Raw genomic sequence first — 17,988 nt, 5'->3', positions numbered from 1 at the left:
GATAAACATATAATATGTCTTCATCAACTACCATTGCACCAGTAATGCTAATCTAGTGATTCGCTCAACTGAGCCTTAAAGTGACACTAATGCCGCGTACACACGAGCGGACTGTATGGCGTCCGAAACACATTTCAGCGGACAATCCGCTCGTGTGTGGGCTTCAGCGGACTTTTTCAGCGTGCAGTCCGGCGTACTAAGAATTTCGGATTTTTCGAAATTCCGTCCGTCGTACTTTGGTTTCAGCGGACAATCCGCTCGTCAGTATGCTAGTTCGACGGACTAAGAATGGCGCATGCCCAGAAAGGATTTACACGGCGGAAGGGTGCATTGCTGTGTCTTGGACTTCCTATTTCTAGTCCCGTCGTACGTGCTGTACACGTCATCGCGCAAGCTTTCGACGGACTGTTTGTGCATCCGTGTGTGGTCAAGTCCGTTCAGTGGAAAGTACGACGGACTGTCCGTCGGATTGTATGACGAACTAAGTACGCCATACAGTCCGCTCGTGTGTACGTGGCATTAGGCTGCTTTCACACTGGGGCATTGCGTGTGCTGGCGGTAAAGCGCTGCTATATTTAGTGGCGATTTATCGTAATTTTAGCGGCGCTATGTGGCTGCTAAAACAATATGCGGTCACTGACAGGTGTTTTTTGAAAAAACACGAACCTCTTTAACCCCTTTAACGGCTTGTCGTTGGGCTCACGCTGATATACTTCGGCAGAAAGACACGTACAGGCAGATTAACGTACCTGTACGCTTTCCTTTGAGAAGCATTTTACCGTGACTTCCATGAGTGTGTTCTGGCTCCCGCGGACTCTTGGTCGTGGGGGTACCTGCGATCGTCCCACGGAGAGGAAGAACAGGGAAATGTTGATGTAAACAAGCATTTGCCCATTCTGCCTAGGGACAGGACACTGATCACAGCTCCCTGTAATCGGGAGTGGTGATCAGTGTCGTGTCACACATAGCCCATCACTCCCTAGGACACACTTAACCCCTACAGTGCCACCTAGTGGTTAACCTCTTCACTGCCAGTCACATTTACACAGTAATCAATTCATTTTTAATCACACTGATCGCTGTATAAATGTGAATGGTCCCAAAATAGCACCAAAAATGTCCGATCTGTCCGCCATAATGTCGTAGTTACGATAAAAAGTCGCTGATCACTGCCAATACTAGTAAAAAAAAAAATATTAGTAAAAATGCCATAAAAGTATCCCCTATTTTGTAGACGCAATAACTTTTGCGCAAACCAATCAATAAAAGCCGATTGCAATTTTTTTTTAACCAAAAATATGTAGAAGAATATGTATAGGCATAAAAAAATGTTTTTTTAATATATTTTTTGGTAATATTTATTATAGCAAAAAGTAAAAACTTCCACGTCACTCAAAGTTACGAGTCATGTAGATAAATCTGACTCAGTTCTACTGTAGGATCATGGACACAGGAGGGGCTCACAGTATACCCGATAAAAATTTGTCAGTCATAGTTACATAGTTACATAGTTAGTCAGGTTGAAAAAAGACACAAGTCCATCTAGTTCAACCACAAAAAAAATATCATACAATCCCATATACCCAATTCTATACCCACAGTTGATCCAGAGGAAGGCAAAAAACCCCAGCAGGCAGAGCATGATCCAATTTGCTAAAGCAGGGGAAAAAATTCCTTCCTGATCCCCCGAGAGGAAATCGGATTTTCCCCTGATCAACTTTACATATAAATGTTAGTACCCAGTTATATTATGTACACTTAGAAAATAATCCAGGCCCTTCTTAAAGCAATCCAGTGAGCTGGCCAGAACCACCTCTGCAGGGAGTCTATTCCACAATTTCACAGCTCTTACTGTGAAGAAACCTTTCCGTTGGAGATTAAATCTCTTTTCCTCTAGATGTAAAGAGTGCCCCCTTGTCCTCTTTGTTGACTGTAAAGTGAATAACTTGACACCAAGTTCACTATATGGACCCCTTATATATTTGTACATGATAGAAAAAATGTAAATTGCGCTAGGAAAAATAGTGTAAAATAGACAAAACTAACAAAAATAGGCAGCAGCAATAAATGTGATATGACACCCAACAGTATATTATATTCAATATTGTATATTCTTTATATTTGTACATGTTGATCATATCCCCCCTTAACCTCCTCTTATCAAGAGTGAATAAATTCAGTTCCTCTAATCTTTCCTCATAGCTGAGTTCCTCCATGCCTCTTATCAGTTTGGTTGCCCTTCTCTGCACTTTCTCCAGTTCCCCGATATCCTTTTTGAGAACTGGTGCCCAAAACTGAACTGCATATTCCAGATGAGGACTTACTAATGATTTGTACAGGGGCAAAATTATATCTCTCTCTCTGGAGTCCATACCTCTCTTAATACAGGAAAGGACTTTGCTCACTTTTGAAACCGCAACTTGGCATTGCATGCTATTATTGAGCTTATGATCTACCAAAACCCCCAGATCTTTCTCCACTATGGATCCCCCCAGTTGTACTCCCCCTAAAATGTATGATGCATGCATATTCTTAGCCCCCAAGTGCATAACTTTACATTTCTCAACATTAAACCTCATCTGCCACATAGTCGCCCAATTAGACAGAGCATTGAGGTCGGCTTGTAAATTGGAGACATCCTGTAAGGACGTTATTCCACTGCATAGCTTGGTGTCATCTGCAAAGACGGAAATGTTACTTTTGATCCCAAACCCAGTATCATTTATAAAGATTTTAAAAAGTAAGGGTCCCAACACTGAAGCTTGGGGTACACCACTGATAACCTTAGACCATTCAGAGTAAGAATCATTAACCACTACTCTCTGAATTCTGTCTTTTAACCAGTTTTCTATCCATTTACAAACTGATATTTTGTCGGGCCAATGATATACAAATCCACGCTGTTGCATCCAACTCCTTCACCAGTGCAGGAGATAGGGCTATGTGGGACATCACCAGGCATTGCTAGAGACATGGTGTCAGTGTATGTGCAGGAGGGAACTCACAGCTCATTTATCAGCAATCCCAAAAGTGAATCAATCTCGGCAGCTCACATGTCCAGGTCCACTTAGCAGGGGGGTGTTGTTCGTCCAATACAAGCTGCAGACGTTGTGAACATGAATTTGCAATACTCCTGTCCCAGCCTTCGTCCAAGCATGCGTGGTGGTGGATGCTGTTTTTGCCTTTCACAGTGACCAGTTATGGCACTGGCATTGCCATTAAGGGGTAACGGTGAGACCTCAGGGTCCCATGGTGTGAACCCCGCAGTTAGCATGTTTCGTCCATTTTGCAATCTAGCGGGCTTCCTCAGAACCACTACTCTTTCCCTCCTTGTGAAGTACCCCTCCCAAAAACTGCTCCTACTTTCTCCCTAACAAACAGGGCTCTATCATTTACCTACTGCCACACTTCAGTTGTGCTGAATATTGAAGAAACTGCTATTTAAGTACTTCTGTATCAAGATGGCTGCACAAATATTGCTGGATTTTGACGTCTAATGGGGGATGCTGGCCTCCCAAGATGGTCATCTGGATCCCATAATATGGGAAAAATGTAGACCCCAATAGTTTTCTGCCAACACCTGCCTACACAAAGGCATAGTGTAGAGCCGCCATTATCAACTTTCTGAACATAGTGGAACCATTGAAATAACTTTCTGGGCATAGGGAGCCCCTGCTGATGATTGTTTTATCTACAGCTCACAGAACATTGGTTTGATGACCACTGGGAAGAATTATATGTATCTTTTTTTTAAAGTATGAGTTTATCTGGCATTTAAGAATTCTGGTGTTTAGCAATATTTGATTTCCTATTATTTATTAACTTGAACTAAAATATTGGATGGCATGCTGGTGTTCTAAACAGGAAAAAGCACATTGTAAACATGGCTGGTCTACAGCTAGTTTGCGCTTTGCTGTTTTGTGCTCTTACTCCAGTTAACAGTGATTTTGTGATTGAAGGACTCAGAAAAATTCAGGTAAATGCATCTTCTTTTTCTGATAAGTAGAAAATGCCGATGCTCTGCTTTCAAATTGGGTGGGAGACTGCTTTTGCTAAGTTTCGGCTTCTCTAGACCATGGGCATATCTTTCATTCATTATTGGCGTGGCAGATGATATTACCAACACTTTGAAATGGTAATGAAATAGATTATAAAGTTCTTCTTCAGATATCTCTGGCTCTGTTGTGTGAATTCTGAGGATATGTAATTTTAACAAAACCAAAGGGCAATTGGGTAGGCTGGGCTAGAGACAACCTTCCATGTGTATGTTGAGTATAAGATGGTAATGTCATACACTATGATAGGGATTTACTAAAACTGGAGCACACAAAACCTGGTGCAGCTCTGTATAGAGACCATTCAGCTTCCTGGTTTTATTACTAAAGCTTAATTGTACAAACTAAACTTAGTCCTGGATCACACGTAAGCATTTTTTAGTGTGTTTTCAGTTTTGCAGAAACACATTACAGTCCATTTAACATGGTTTCTTATGGTTGACGTTCACATTTTACAGAAAGGGCCAGGGATTTTTGGGGGGATTTTTGGTTCCATAGACTTAAATGGATCAAAAATGTGTATTGAAAAATGCAAAATACACCTGGAATATGCAAACTGCAACCTGCATAGGTGTGAACCAAGCCTTAGAAGCTGATTGACCACCACTATGTTAGACTCTTATATGAAAGCATTGCTAAGTTGTCAGTCTTTATAACAGGATAATGACTCTCACATTTCAGATTCTGTGACATATCACTTAAAGTGGTAGTGAACTCTTCCATTTAAAAAAAAAAAATCTCCCTGCTATTTAAGGGCATAATGCATTGCGCACTAGCACATTATAAAAGACATGCCCTAAAATGAAGTTCTCCAGTGGCACACCATCACCGCAGACAGGGCTTTCATCTTTACCTTATCTTCCTTCTCTGTTTGTGGGTTTAGGCTGTTTGAATGGCCAAGCTATGGTGATGTTACTCCTACACTTGAGCATGGGAGTCACGGCGGCAGAATAAAGCTCTGCAGGGAAGGCATGAGCTTGTCATCTCTTTAGAGCCAATGCACTGATGACATCACCAGCTGAAAAAAACGTAAATATCTTCTAAACGGTGCACATTTAGGAGATATTCCTGGAACCTACAGGTAAGCTTTTTTATGAGCTTACCTGTGTTACAAGTTTCCAATCGGTATTTCATACCACTTTAAATCACAAAGCTAGCATACCAGGAAAAAATGCTTATTTTTGCAAATGACAGTTATTTTTATTTGAGTCCAATTAGGTTTAAAAATTACATCCACATACCTAAAATAAAGATCTCTATCATTGTGTTGTAGCTTTGTGAATTGAGCCTATAGTCCTTAAAGTGGAGGTCCGCCTACACCTGAAAAAATTAAAAGGAGGGAGGAGGAGGGAGCACAGACGAAGACGTCAATATCTGCGGCTAAAGCTCCCAGAATTGGGAACAGGATACCCTAAGGGGGGGGGGGGAGGAGTACAACAAGTGGAAGTTCCACTTTCGGGTGGAACTCTGCTTTAACCACTTGCCGACCAGCGCACAACAGAATGGCACGGGCAGGCACGGGCAGGCAAATGGGCGTACATGTACGTCCCTTTTTAAATTTGCCGCCGTGCCATCGGGAGCGCGCCGCCGGCGGCACGCTCCCGCGCTGGTCGGGACCCCCATGAGTCCGGTCGCGGGACCCGCGGACTCGATTGCCACGGACATCCCCGCGATCGTCTCACGGAGCGGCCGAATGGAGAAGTGCCGTTGTAAACAACATTTCTCCATTCTGCCTAGCAACTAGTGACGCTGATCTCTGCTCCATGTGATTGGAGCAGAGATCAGTGTTCACTAAATGAAAGCCCAACCCCCCCACAGTTAGTAACACACCCCTAGGAACACTTAACCCCTACACTGCCACCCACTGGTTAACCCCTTCACTGCCAGTGTCATTTACACAGGAATCACTGCCTTTATATAGCAGTGATTACTGTATAAATGACAATGGTCCCAAAAATGTGTCAGAAATGTCCGATGGCTCCCCCACAATGTCGCAGTCACAATAAAAATCGCTGATCGCCGCCATTACTAGTAAAAAAAAATAATAAAAAATTATTAATAAAAATGCTATAAAACTATCCCTATTTTCTAAACGCTATAACTTTTGCGCAAACCAATCAATAATCGCTTATTGCGATTTTTTTTTACCAAAAATATGTAGAAGAATACGTATCGGCCTAAACTGAGGGAAAAAAAAGTTTTTTTTATATATTTTTGGGGGATATTTATTATAACAAAAAGTAAAAAATAATGCGTTTTTTTCAAAATTGTCGCTCTATTTTTGTTTATAGCGCAAAAAATAAAAACCGCAGGGGTGATCAAATACCACCAAAAGAAAGCTCTATTTGTGGGAAAAAAAGGACGTCAATTTTGTTTGGGAGCCACGTCGCACGACCGCGCAATTGTCAGTTAAAGCGACGCAGTGCCGAATCGCAAAAAGTTGTCTGGTCTTTGACCAGCAAATTGGTCCGGTCTGAAAGTGGTTAAATTTGATAGTCTCTCTGATAACAAGGCAGTCTCTGTTATACTATATAATAATATGCAGTACTATGTTGTAACATACATGATACCTTTTACTTTTACTAATTGTCTGTATTTGTACTATAAATGATTAGTTCTAAATATACAGTTGGCTAAGAGGCATAAAATAAAGATTTGCATAAACCTGCCCACTAGTCTAATTTAGAAAGTTAAGGGCTCTCCGGGGAGGCCTGGGGGTCCCTAATATCTCTAAATACTACACAGCGGCCCAGATCGCTCCGTTGACTATGCTCCATGCAACCACGGATGTTCCTCTGTGGGTGCTCCTGGAGGTGCCTGGCTGTGACCCTTGTGCATTTCAGGCACTCCTTTGGCTCCCCAGAAATCTGCGCCCTCCCTGCCTCAGCCCCATGCTCCTACATAGTCAGCAGGTGTGGGACTCAGTTCGCTTTTCCAGCAATCTGATGTCCCCCTTTCTACCCCTACTTCCCATCACCCATAACCCTCTTTTCCCCCCGGGTCTGGAGGAGCCCCAGGCATTTTCCTGGTGGTCCTCACATGGCTACCCATGAGTCCAAAATTTCCTTTCCTCACGCCTATTCCCCTCCTGGGAGAGTATCCGGGAAACAAAAGGGGCGCTGGCTAGCGAACATTATCACTTTATCCAATTAAAGCACTGGATTGCAGCGTTGCGCCGCAGGTTCACCTACCCCTTCCAAAAAACTTTTTTTGAACACTCATGCCAACACGCCCCAGGGTCCCCAGGCCTTATTTCGGCTATTTATGCCTCCCTGAATAGCCGTTCGCCATCAGCACCCCTCTCTTATATGACTCAATGGGAAAAGGACCTTCAGACCCCAGTGGATTCAGAGGACTGGAGCAGGGCCTGGAAAACAATCACCAAATGCTCGTTCAACACAAATACCCTGGAGGCTGCATATAAAGTAATGCTCCAATGGTATTGGGTACCTGCCCGCACAGCTCCGGCTTTCCCTGGGAGTACGGACAGGTGCTTCCGCAACTGTGGACAGCGAGGTGATGTTATGCATACATGGTGGGCTTGCCCAAGGCTGGTGGGGTTCTGGTCTAGGATTTTTGGTTTGCTGCAGACACTTTTCCACCTAACCATCCGAAGGGACCCTAAGCTAGCTCTCCTACATTGCCCGGTACCTGGTTTGCGGGGCCCTCAACAGAAGTTGGCTACTTATCTATTTATAGCGGCCAAGCGGACCATTGCCCAAGCCTGGAAGTCCCAACGGGTAGATTTTCAAGGTGTTAAAACCCGCATGACTGCAATGTTACTTCAGGAACGTATGTCCAGTATTGTTTATGATTCTCATGCTAAATTTCTAAAAATCTGGGAGCCGTGGATCTCCTATGAGTTCCCCGCACTCCAAGCTGCATGCCTGGGCTTGGTCTGACTCCTCTTGGCGAGGCACCCACACCCGAACGTCCCCCCCCCTTCCTTCCCCTTCTTGTCTCTCTATCTTTTCTTCTTTTGTTCCCTATTTTTCTTCACTTTTCTTTGTAACCTCTCCCATTGCTAACGAATTCTGCTGCCCCCCGTAGGAGGGGGTGGTGGAAGAAGGGCCTGCCCTCCGGAAACGACGAGGGAACGAGTTGCCTGGTTCTGGAACCAGTCTCGATACCATCCCCTACTCATATTCCCTCTTTTTTCTTCTGTTTATTATAAGTATAATGTGATGGCTGGCCCTTTGGTTTTACATTCATGCTTTGTAGGCCCTGCGAGGGCGCACAAGGAGCAGATTGTAGTCTCTTGTTTATTCCTGTTTATTCAACTTTTCAATAAAAAAAATATTGAAACAGAAAGTTAAGGGCTTGTTTTGGGCATTTGTAAGAGAAGTGAGACACGTAAATACATTCTATTTTAGGAGGGTACCAGCAGTGTTAATTTTGGCAGCTAATTTCGATTTAGATTTAGTCTTTAGTCCCATTTTAGTCTTCGACAATTGTTTTCGTTTTAGTCGTATTTAGTCGACGAAATCTCCAGGACATTTTAGTCAATTAAAATCATTTTAAAAATGTTTCCGCACTTATATATATATAAATTAAAAAAATTCTGCACAGGGGATGGGAGGGTGGGTATCGCACACAGGAACCGACAAGGAACACAGCAGAATGGGCTGATTAAATACCCCTCCCAGCTCCTCCCATAAATTCCGGCCACCATACTGGCCGACAAGGAACACAGCTGAATGGGCTGATTAATTACCCCTCCGGGCTCCTCCCATAAATTCCGGCCACCATACTGGCCTTCTAACTTATGGTTCAGAGCCCTATGTCCGGTACAGATAAGGATGACAAACAGGGTTAACATAAACTCACCACTTGAAATAGACCTGAAAGTGTGCCTTGGTCTAACGTACGGTATACCAAAATAAGGGGGCAAAAACATTCCGGTAGGGGATAGTTCTTTATTAATTGAGTTTGATCATTGAGTGAGTTTAATAAATGCCTGAGCCATTTCCACGTAAGGGTTGTGGCTGTACTGGGCGAAGCAGGCAGACTCCTACCTGCCTAGCCTTTCAATGACATGGTCTGGGACCCCATGACGGAATGCTGCTGAGGCTGCCCCAATGCGGAAGGAGTGACGGGAGTACCGGATAGGATTCAGGTGAAAGTTGCGTAGAAGTACCCTGATGTGTTTCATAAACTGACCAGTACTAAAGGCCTTGACGAGAAAGGAAGAAGGGGACTGGAGTCCGACTGTTGGGAGAGTAGTGTCAACGGTTGGTTGAGTGTGGCAACTGGACACCCGCTATTATCGATTCTGTAAAGTGGATGTCTACCCTGGAGCCTACTTGCTGCTCTTTAGAAACCGATAGGTGAAGTACAAAGTGATCTTTGTAGCAGGCTAAGTAGCGTCTACGTAGCTCTTGGCCTGCTGGATTGCCGCAGGTGAACTTTCCAAGTCGCAGGGACCTTTTAGTAGGCCAACACCTGGCTGCCTGTAGGACCATGCTAGGGGAGAGACCAAATGAAGAGGTAGTCAGGATGGTCGGTATACCCTTAAGGATGTCACCCGTCCGGGTAAGCATTTGGCACCGACCACCGGTTGGAGTTCCTGGACTTCACGTAGCATGGTTCAAATAGCATGGGACATGGATAAAGAAGGTTTGTGGGGTCCCGCCAGGACAAGAAATGTTGCATGCCAGCTAGGTATAGCCGAATAGTGTTATGGGATGGGGCTAGCTGGGTATGACAGTAAGAGATAAAGGCCAGTATCTGCCTGATGTTAGAAGTTTCACAGGAGTGGTGTGTCAGGAATTTTTGAAGACCCTCAAGGATAACGGCTGATACTGGATCGGCTCCAGTTAAACACGACAACGCATCTGCTGCGAGATTGCTCCAGCCCAGGAACAATGTACAGTCAACTTTAACTGAATTTATAATGACAGCTATACCAGCCTACACAGGAAGGACATGACTGCTAAGGACTTAGACCTATCTTTGCAATAATCCCTGCTGGTTGTCGGTGGCGAAGGCCATAGTTCGCCCTGTCGAGCAACGACCCCAGAGCTGTGCGGCTGTTATTATGGGACAGAGCTGCCATGAAGGGGTGTAGCTAAAGAGAGAGGAAATCCGGGTAAACCCGGGGTTTAAGAATATTTGTGGAGGCCGTGGTCCTGTGTACCAATGGTGGCCAAAAATTGCAGCGAAGCCTGTGATGGTCGCTACATCTGACACTACCTGGGGTGATAGGGCGAGATAGATGGTATGAACATTGATATACCGATCTACGTAGCACGGAACTTCTGACATTGAAAGATCCGCGGCATCCAGATTAAGGATCTGACAGGGGTCCTGAATCTGGGAGGGGAAGACGAGGATGCATGACATAAAGATCAACCCTGGGGAACGACCATATTGCAGAACTGACCATTCTCGAAACAGACTGAAGCTGCTTCTAGGTATACCCCTGTGTGTGGGTGAAGTGTTTGAAAAACTGACCTGATAGGGTCAGCTTGTCAAGGGGGAAACTGGCGTGCGAGGATATTCTACCTGTCCCTAAAGATGGCAGTTTTGTGATGGGCAAGCGTTTAGCATTAGCTACGGGCTGATGCTTCTGGATACCAGTTAGAGGGGATCTTACTGTATGGGCCGTAAACAGAGACGGCTCACCGGGGTCCTGTAAGGATAGAAATGTCGGATGCTGGCTAGATATAGCCTGATAGTGTTATGAGAAGAAGCCAGCTGCGTGTGGCAACTTGACATCTGGTGTAGAACGGAAGCTGAACTCAACTGCCCAAAGGGAGAAATGACCGTCCGGAACGGCGAGTGGCTCGTATGAAAAATGTCACTGGGGCTAAGTGGCCAAATGAGTACCGCTGAAAATGATGTGTGGCTGAGTGCCATAAAAAGTGCTTGCAGCGATTACAAGTTATGCTAAGTTGCGCGCCTAGCCGTGATAGCAAGTGTTGCGCTTAAATGTGTGCTTACAACGATAGCAAGGGAGTTAACATCACTGGAGATGTGTTTGTAGTGGCTGTGAGCAGTATGACTGCATGTGCTTGCGAAGACTGAAGAAGTTTATGCCAGGATGCATGCTTTCTACGATTGCAAGAAGTTATGCTAGGATGCATAGTTAGCTAGGTTGAAAAAACAAAAGTCCACCCAGCCCACTACAAAATCAACAATTTAGACAAACAACATTGCACAACCTGACACACCCAATGCTATACCCACAGCTGATCCAGAGGAAGGCAAAAAAAACCCGCAGAGCATGCTCTAATTAGCTACAGCAGGGGAAAAAATTCCTTCCTGATCCCTCAAGAGGCAATCAGATTTCTCCCTGGATCAACCTACCTACAATATAGCACCCTGTTATACTACATACGTTAGGAAAGTATCCAGGCCTTACCCAGCAATGCACTGAGCCAGCCAGAACTGCTTGCTAGCAAGGATAGTAATATGTTTGTGCCTGGGGCTTGCTAGCGACAACTGCAAAGTTTTATGCTAGGATGTGTGCTAGCAACCATTGCAAGAAGTCTATGCTTGGATGCGTGCTTGCAACGATTGCAAGAAGTTTATGCTTGGATGTGAGTCTGCCACGATTGCAGGGAGTTATGCCTGGGTGTGCTTGCGGTGACTGCAGGACGTTTGTGATTGGATGCGTGCTAGCAACAACTTACACAAAGTTGTACTTAGATGTGTGCGAAATGAATCCGATATGAATCGGATGTAGGTGTGAAATGAATCCTATGAATTGGTTATATGTGATAAATCTGACACAAACGACCGCGGAGTATATGAAATGAATCCGATATGAATTGTAGAGTTATACCCATAAGGCTGAAATGACGGGTGCGGATCAATGCGTTGCTGGTTTTGAGTGGATTTGACTCGGTAAGCGATGAGTATGTGAAATGAAATAAATGAAATGTTTGCAGTGATATAGACAAGAATTGGTACGTTGTGATTAACGATGAGTTTGAACTGTGGAGCACAGAGCGAAATGAGGTCAAGACAACTGGGGCATGCCTAGACGAATCAGTGCATGGGGGGTGCTACTGGACTCGACTGACCTGCAAACACGAAAGTAAAACCAGTTGAGAACTCCATACCTGTCACAGACAACTGGGCAAATGGTGACTCCAATGGGAGTGGTGAGCATTGAAATGAAATGAAATGAAATGAGACAAACAAACACAATGAAATGTTTTTTGTTTTGTTTTTCTTACTTTTCTTTTTTTTTTTTTCAACTTTTTTTTTTTCCTTTCCTATTTTTTTTTTTTCCTTTTTTTTCCTTTTTCCTTTTTTTTTTTTTAAATGAAATGAAATGAAGTGAAATGAGACAAACAACACAAATGAAATGTTGCCATGAAATGAGACGAACAAACACAAAATGAAATGTTGGCTTTAGGTGAGAATCTGCCATGATAGAAGCGCAGGTCGGTCGTGTCGCCGGCGCAACTGACAGCGAGCCGGACTCTGGAGCATGTACTGAAATGAGGCAATTAGTGAAATGAGGCCAAATGAGCACGGCCCCTTGGCTAGAACCCGAACTTGTAAAACAACTGGGTTTGAACCGAGGTGCAGGAGGTGACAGTTAAATGAGTGAAATAAGTGAATCCGCCATGATAGAGGCCCAAATCGCCATGCCGTAAATTTGCGACTGAGCACGAAACAGACTCTGGAGCATGTACTGAAATGAGGCCAGTCCTGGGGCACGCCGAGACGAATTAGAGCATAGGCGTGACTATTTGTGTCGGAGCGTGATAGGTGAAACGAAATGATACCCATGACAAAGACAGGGATCAACGGCTGCGCTCAAAAATCGACAGTGACCCTGTTCTCTGGAGAATGTACTGAAATGAGGCCTGTCCTGGGGCACGCCGAGACGAATTAGTGCACAGGCGTGACTATTCGTGTCGGAGCGTGATAGGTGAAACGGAATGATACCCATGACAAAGACAGGGAACAACGGCTGCACTCAAGAATCAACGGTGAACCCTGTCTCTGCGACTGAGCACAAAACGGACTCTGGAGCATGTACTGAAATGAGGCCAGTCCTGGGGCACGCCGAGACGAATTAGAGCATAGGCGTGACTATTTGTGTCGGAGCGTGATAGGTGAAACGAAATGATACCCATGACAAAGACAGGGATCAACGGCTGCGCTCAAGAATCGACAGTGACCCTGTTCTCTGGAGCATGTACTGAAATGAGGCCTGTCCTGGGGCACGCTGAGACGAATTAGTGCACAGGCGTGACTATTGGTGTCGGAGCGTGATAGATGAAACTAAATAATGCCATGACAAAGACAGGGATCAACGGCTGCGCTCAAGAATCAACGGTGAACCCTGTCTCTGGAGCATGTACTGAAATGAGGCGAAGCAGCTGGGCACACCGGAACGAATCGGTGCATGTAACTGCGACAGGATTCTAATTGGAGCGTAATAAGTGACACACCATGACAGAGACCGGAATCAATGACTGGCCCACCGATTCGGTAAAGAATCTATCTCTGGAGCATGTATAGAAATGAGGCCAAACAACTGGGCGTACCGAGGCGAAGCGGTGCATCGGTATAATGCGACTGGATTCGTAACGGGGCGTGATAGGTGACCAGAAATTATATGCCATGACAAAGACAAGAATCGAAAACCGTGCCTGAACCTGCGAACGATTCCATCTCTGGAGCATGTATTGAAATGAGGCCGACAACTGGGGCACACCGGAGCGAATCGGTGCATCGGAGATGCGACTAGATTCGAATCGGAGCGCGACTCGTGACTGAAATGAAATGAAATGAAATGAAATCATTGAAATGATCGAAATCATTGAAATGATTGAAATGATCGAAATGAATGAAATGATTTAAATTCTCCGGTTAGTTAGAACTTAGAACGTCTGTTTGGGAATTTTCGAAATGATCCGAACGATTCGGACGTAGAGACCAGTGATTTAGTCGGTATGCGGAAGGTTTGAAAATGAAATGCTCGATGAGGTGTCATGAACGGGTGACCACGATTTCTTTCGAGAAGGAGCGTGCAACAATATCGGAAAAACGATGGTGACATTTCAGTGAGTGGTTCGTGAGTTCAACGCATCACAGTTTAGTGACATGAAACAACATGAAATGAGAAAATGGGAGCCGAAGCCCTACCTGCGACAGCCGGACCAGATGCGTTGTACGACACCGGCAAGTTTTCGAGTATGCAACACTCAGACAAATACACGAATGCTCACGACGACAAAACAGACTGTAACACGAGGACAAAGACAGGACTTTTAACGAACACGGAACTCACGAACACTGCACTCACTCTATCGAATGGTCTCGAATAGTCGGCCCTAGATCTGTGACGTAGTAACTATCGCACACAGGAACCGACAAGGAACACAGCAGAATGGGCTGATTAAATACCCCTCCGGGCTCCTCCCATAAATTCCGGCCACCATACTGGCCGACAAGGAACACAGCTGAACGGGCTGATTAATTACCCCTCCGGGCTCCTCCCATAAATTCAGGCCACCATACTGGCCTTCTAACATATATAAAACTTAAAAAGTGCGGAAATGTTTTGGAGAACCCTCATGTTAGGAATATTATCTAATTCACAGTGGTGTGAGGCATATTATCATGGAAGAATTCAAGCATTTTATTTGAAGATATTTACTGAAGAACTTTACATTGTTTCGTGGCCTGAATTATTTATTTTATGATTAATTAGGAATTTTATTTATTATGTGCATTCACATGTGTATTTTCACTGATTGATACATTGTAGATTATTGGGCTTATTAGCCACATTAGGAGCCAGTGGCGGTGGGTCAGTCAGTAGTAGGGGCCCCGCACTTACCCTTCAGGCGGCGTTGGCTTCTCTTTGGGCTGTTCTCTCCGGCTGCTTCTTCACTTCCCCTACATCTCCTCCTGACGACCAATCCGATCGGATCTCCTTTTGGCCAGTGAGGTGACGGGTCTCATGACCCACTTCCTGATTGGCTGGGAGGAGAATCAATGTTACAATAGCGAATATTCATTTGCTATTGTCACACAACTGGATGGGCTTATGGCGCAGAGCTCTGCGCCCCGAGCCCACCCTTTTTTGAAGCCTATTAGAGCCCCTGGCTCTAATCACATGCTTCAAGAAAAAAAAAAAAAAACATTGGAATCCATGCGTCCGGTGCCCTGCATGTAGATCAGGGGACTGGACACATGGATGGGGGCGGCGACCGCGCGCCCCTAATGGAGGGGCCGCCACTGTTAGGAGCACTGATTACAGATTTTTTTTATATAATCATCAGCAGCGCTAGTCTTTATTGATGTTATTTATTCTATTTGTGGAAGCATATATTGATGTTAGCTGCAGCTTATTAGGACACTTATAGCTTGATTAAAGGCTACGTTCACCTTCTTTTTTTTGTAAATTCCAGCTCCCCTATGTACACCTGTTACAAAAAAAATATAAGATTTCTTTAATTTACAGAATAAGGCTTTATCTGAGCCATTGCTGTATTTTCTAGAAAGCTTCATCACTTGTAGACATCAGATAGAGAACTTAGTTAGACACAGGAAGGAATTAATCAGCTGACTTCCTTAGCACACCCCTGTGGCTGCCTTCCCCCCTTCTAGCAGATCACTACCACCCACCCCCAGGTGCACAGTTTTCCAGCATAATTAATCAATGAACACTGTTCTCGCTAAATACACAGACATCCATTTTTTTCTTAACCTCCCTGGCGGTATGATTATTTCAGATTTTAGGTGCTGAAAGTGGTACAATTATTTTGCATGAAAATTTGGCATTTTATATTGTAGTCCTGTAATTCTTAGCCCTTGTACATATGGTTGGACATTCCGACAAAAAAATCCGTCAGATTTTGTCCGACGGATTTTGTCCAAAACTTGTGTTGCGCACACACGGTCGGAAAATCCGATCGTACGTAACGGTACGACGTTATTTCGTTAAGACGGGACTACGTTCAGGCTAGTAGCCAATAGCTTTGGTCTAGGAATTTGATATGAGCACGCGTGGCACTCTCTCTACACACAATCGGACAAAGTCCGAACGGATCATGTTGTCGGAAAGTTTTATAGCCCAGCTCTAAAACTTTGTCCGTCGGATATTCAGATGGAAAACAGTCCGATGGAGCCCACACACAGTCGGATTATCTGACAACACGGTCCGATCAGACATTTTCCGTCGGAATGTCCGACCGTGTATACAAGGGCTTAGGAATAACTCACTTAAATCTGTCCAAACCAGACATCCCGGGTATGGTAAAGTTTGAAAAATGAAATCATAAATTATAATATAATAAATAACTATAAATAATTATACCAAATAATAATATAAAAATAATAAAAATTATTCAATAATGTAATCAAATCAAAAACACTGAAATTTGCTCAGTTGCAGAATTGTCACTGTCATTACTTTTCAGTATTTGATGACGGATCTCCCCACAAATTGCTACCCCTCAATTCTGCGAGTAATTCTAATTTATTATCACTGTTTTCTAGCTGGTCTAAAACCATTTTTGATGTAAAGGGACAGTTTTGGTTGCTATGGACAATCTCCAGTTTCCAGGCATAAAGAACAGTTTTTATATTATAAAACTGCATGCAGGACACTGGGCAGAACACTAGGGACAAAGGGGATGTGAAATAATTACATACAGCAATGTAATCTGTAAGATTACATTATACTGTATGTATACTGTGTGTTTTACTTTTTGAATTTGGCGCTGTTCTCCATCCGCGTGCGTCGCAACGGGAACGGAGATCGGCTCCATGATAGATCAAGCGGAGCACTGCTCGCTCGCACAGCGGGGGGACATCGCTGGATCCAGGGGACAAGGTAAGTAACCTTATCCTGCATTCAGCGATGCGGTCCCGAGTCTGGCTCGGGGTTACCGCTTTTGGTATAAAATCTCCACACCGAGTCAGACTTGGGAATACCGCCAGGGGGGTTAATTTCATCTTGCATAGATTGTTGATTTGGTATTTTGGAGTGTGCAGGGAATGCAAGATCACATAACAACCTATGTGGATAGAGCTGTATTATTGAAAAAAGCAGAAGTGTGTACTGCATTCTGTAAAGCTTACTATACACTATACAATCTAATTGTACAATCTCTTTTAGATCTGCCATGAATTATGTAGTGCCTGCCTGATTGGATACAGAGTGATTGGATAAATAGGTGTGTCCTCCCATTATATTGTTTTGGTAAATCTAAAGGAGATTGTACAATCAGATTTTATAGTGCATAGCCACCTTTATACACCTAACATGAACTAGTTGCGCTTTTGGTGCCAATAATAAACGGCACACTAAACACAAAAGCAAACACATATTTTGCCATGTGAAAACTCAAGAGACAAACATAGTGAAACATTCAATAAAAAAAGTGCAACCCACATCAGCAAAATGTCCCATGAGCTACTTTGCCATGTGTAGCGCAACCCATTGAAATCAAAGGGCTGCCCTATGTGTGCCACTGGAAAAATTAGCCAATAAACATGCGCTCCCACTACTCTAGGTGTGAGTGAGGCGTAAAAGAGAAATTGGTGCGTTTACACAAGAACAATGAGGCTCCATTCACATCTGTGTGTTTCCGAACACATGGAAAGCTGCACAGAAAATGTGCGCTTCTCCATTTGTTCCAGAAACACACTGCAACTGTGCATTGTGTTTGTGTTGTCATTATATGTTAAAGGCTCCCCAAGTGCAGCAAACGCACCACAAACTGCGGTAACACACCATGCACGGCTCCAAAAAAGGTTCTGGAGCTTCTCTGGGGCGATTGTTGCATGTAGAGCAGCCCATTCAAGCGAATGGACTGCCCTATGCATGACAAGTGAAAATGCCCCAAAACACCCAAAACAAATGCATGCGGGAATGTGAGTTTTTGCTATGTGGAGATGTGCACGAGGCCTGACAACTGAGTGTCTCCCTCCGCTCCTTTATATGTACTTGTATAAA

The 17,988-nt window shown here is 44.2% G+C and overlaps 1 protein-coding gene across 1 annotated transcript in view; it reads left to right on the top strand.

Moving 5' to 3' along the window:
* Window positions 1-3,876: 3,876 nt before the first annotated feature.
* LOC143927813 (inter-alpha-trypsin inhibitor heavy chain H3-like) overlaps window positions 3,877-17,988 on the top strand; it is a 357,183-nt gene continuing 343,071 nt past the window's right edge. Inside the window, exon 1 of the mRNA XM_077452197.1 lies at window positions 3,877-3,976. Coding sequence (XP_077308323.1) covers window positions 3,884-3,976 — 93 coding nt within the window. The 5' untranslated portion in view covers window positions 3,877-3,883. The remainder of the gene's footprint in view (window positions 3,977-17,988) is intronic.

This window comes from Lithobates pipiens, unplaced genomic scaffold (genome assembly GCF_037356315.1).
Source record: "Lithobates pipiens isolate NorthernLeopardFrog02 unplaced genomic scaffold, aLitPip1_a1.2 Scaffold_23, whole genome shotgun sequence".
Classification (NCBI taxonomy): domain Eukaryota; kingdom Metazoa; phylum Chordata; class Amphibia; order Anura; family Ranidae; genus Lithobates; species Lithobates pipiens.
The sequence above is the reverse complement of the archived record's forward strand: the minus strand, read 5'-3'. Positions and strand labels throughout refer to the sequence as shown.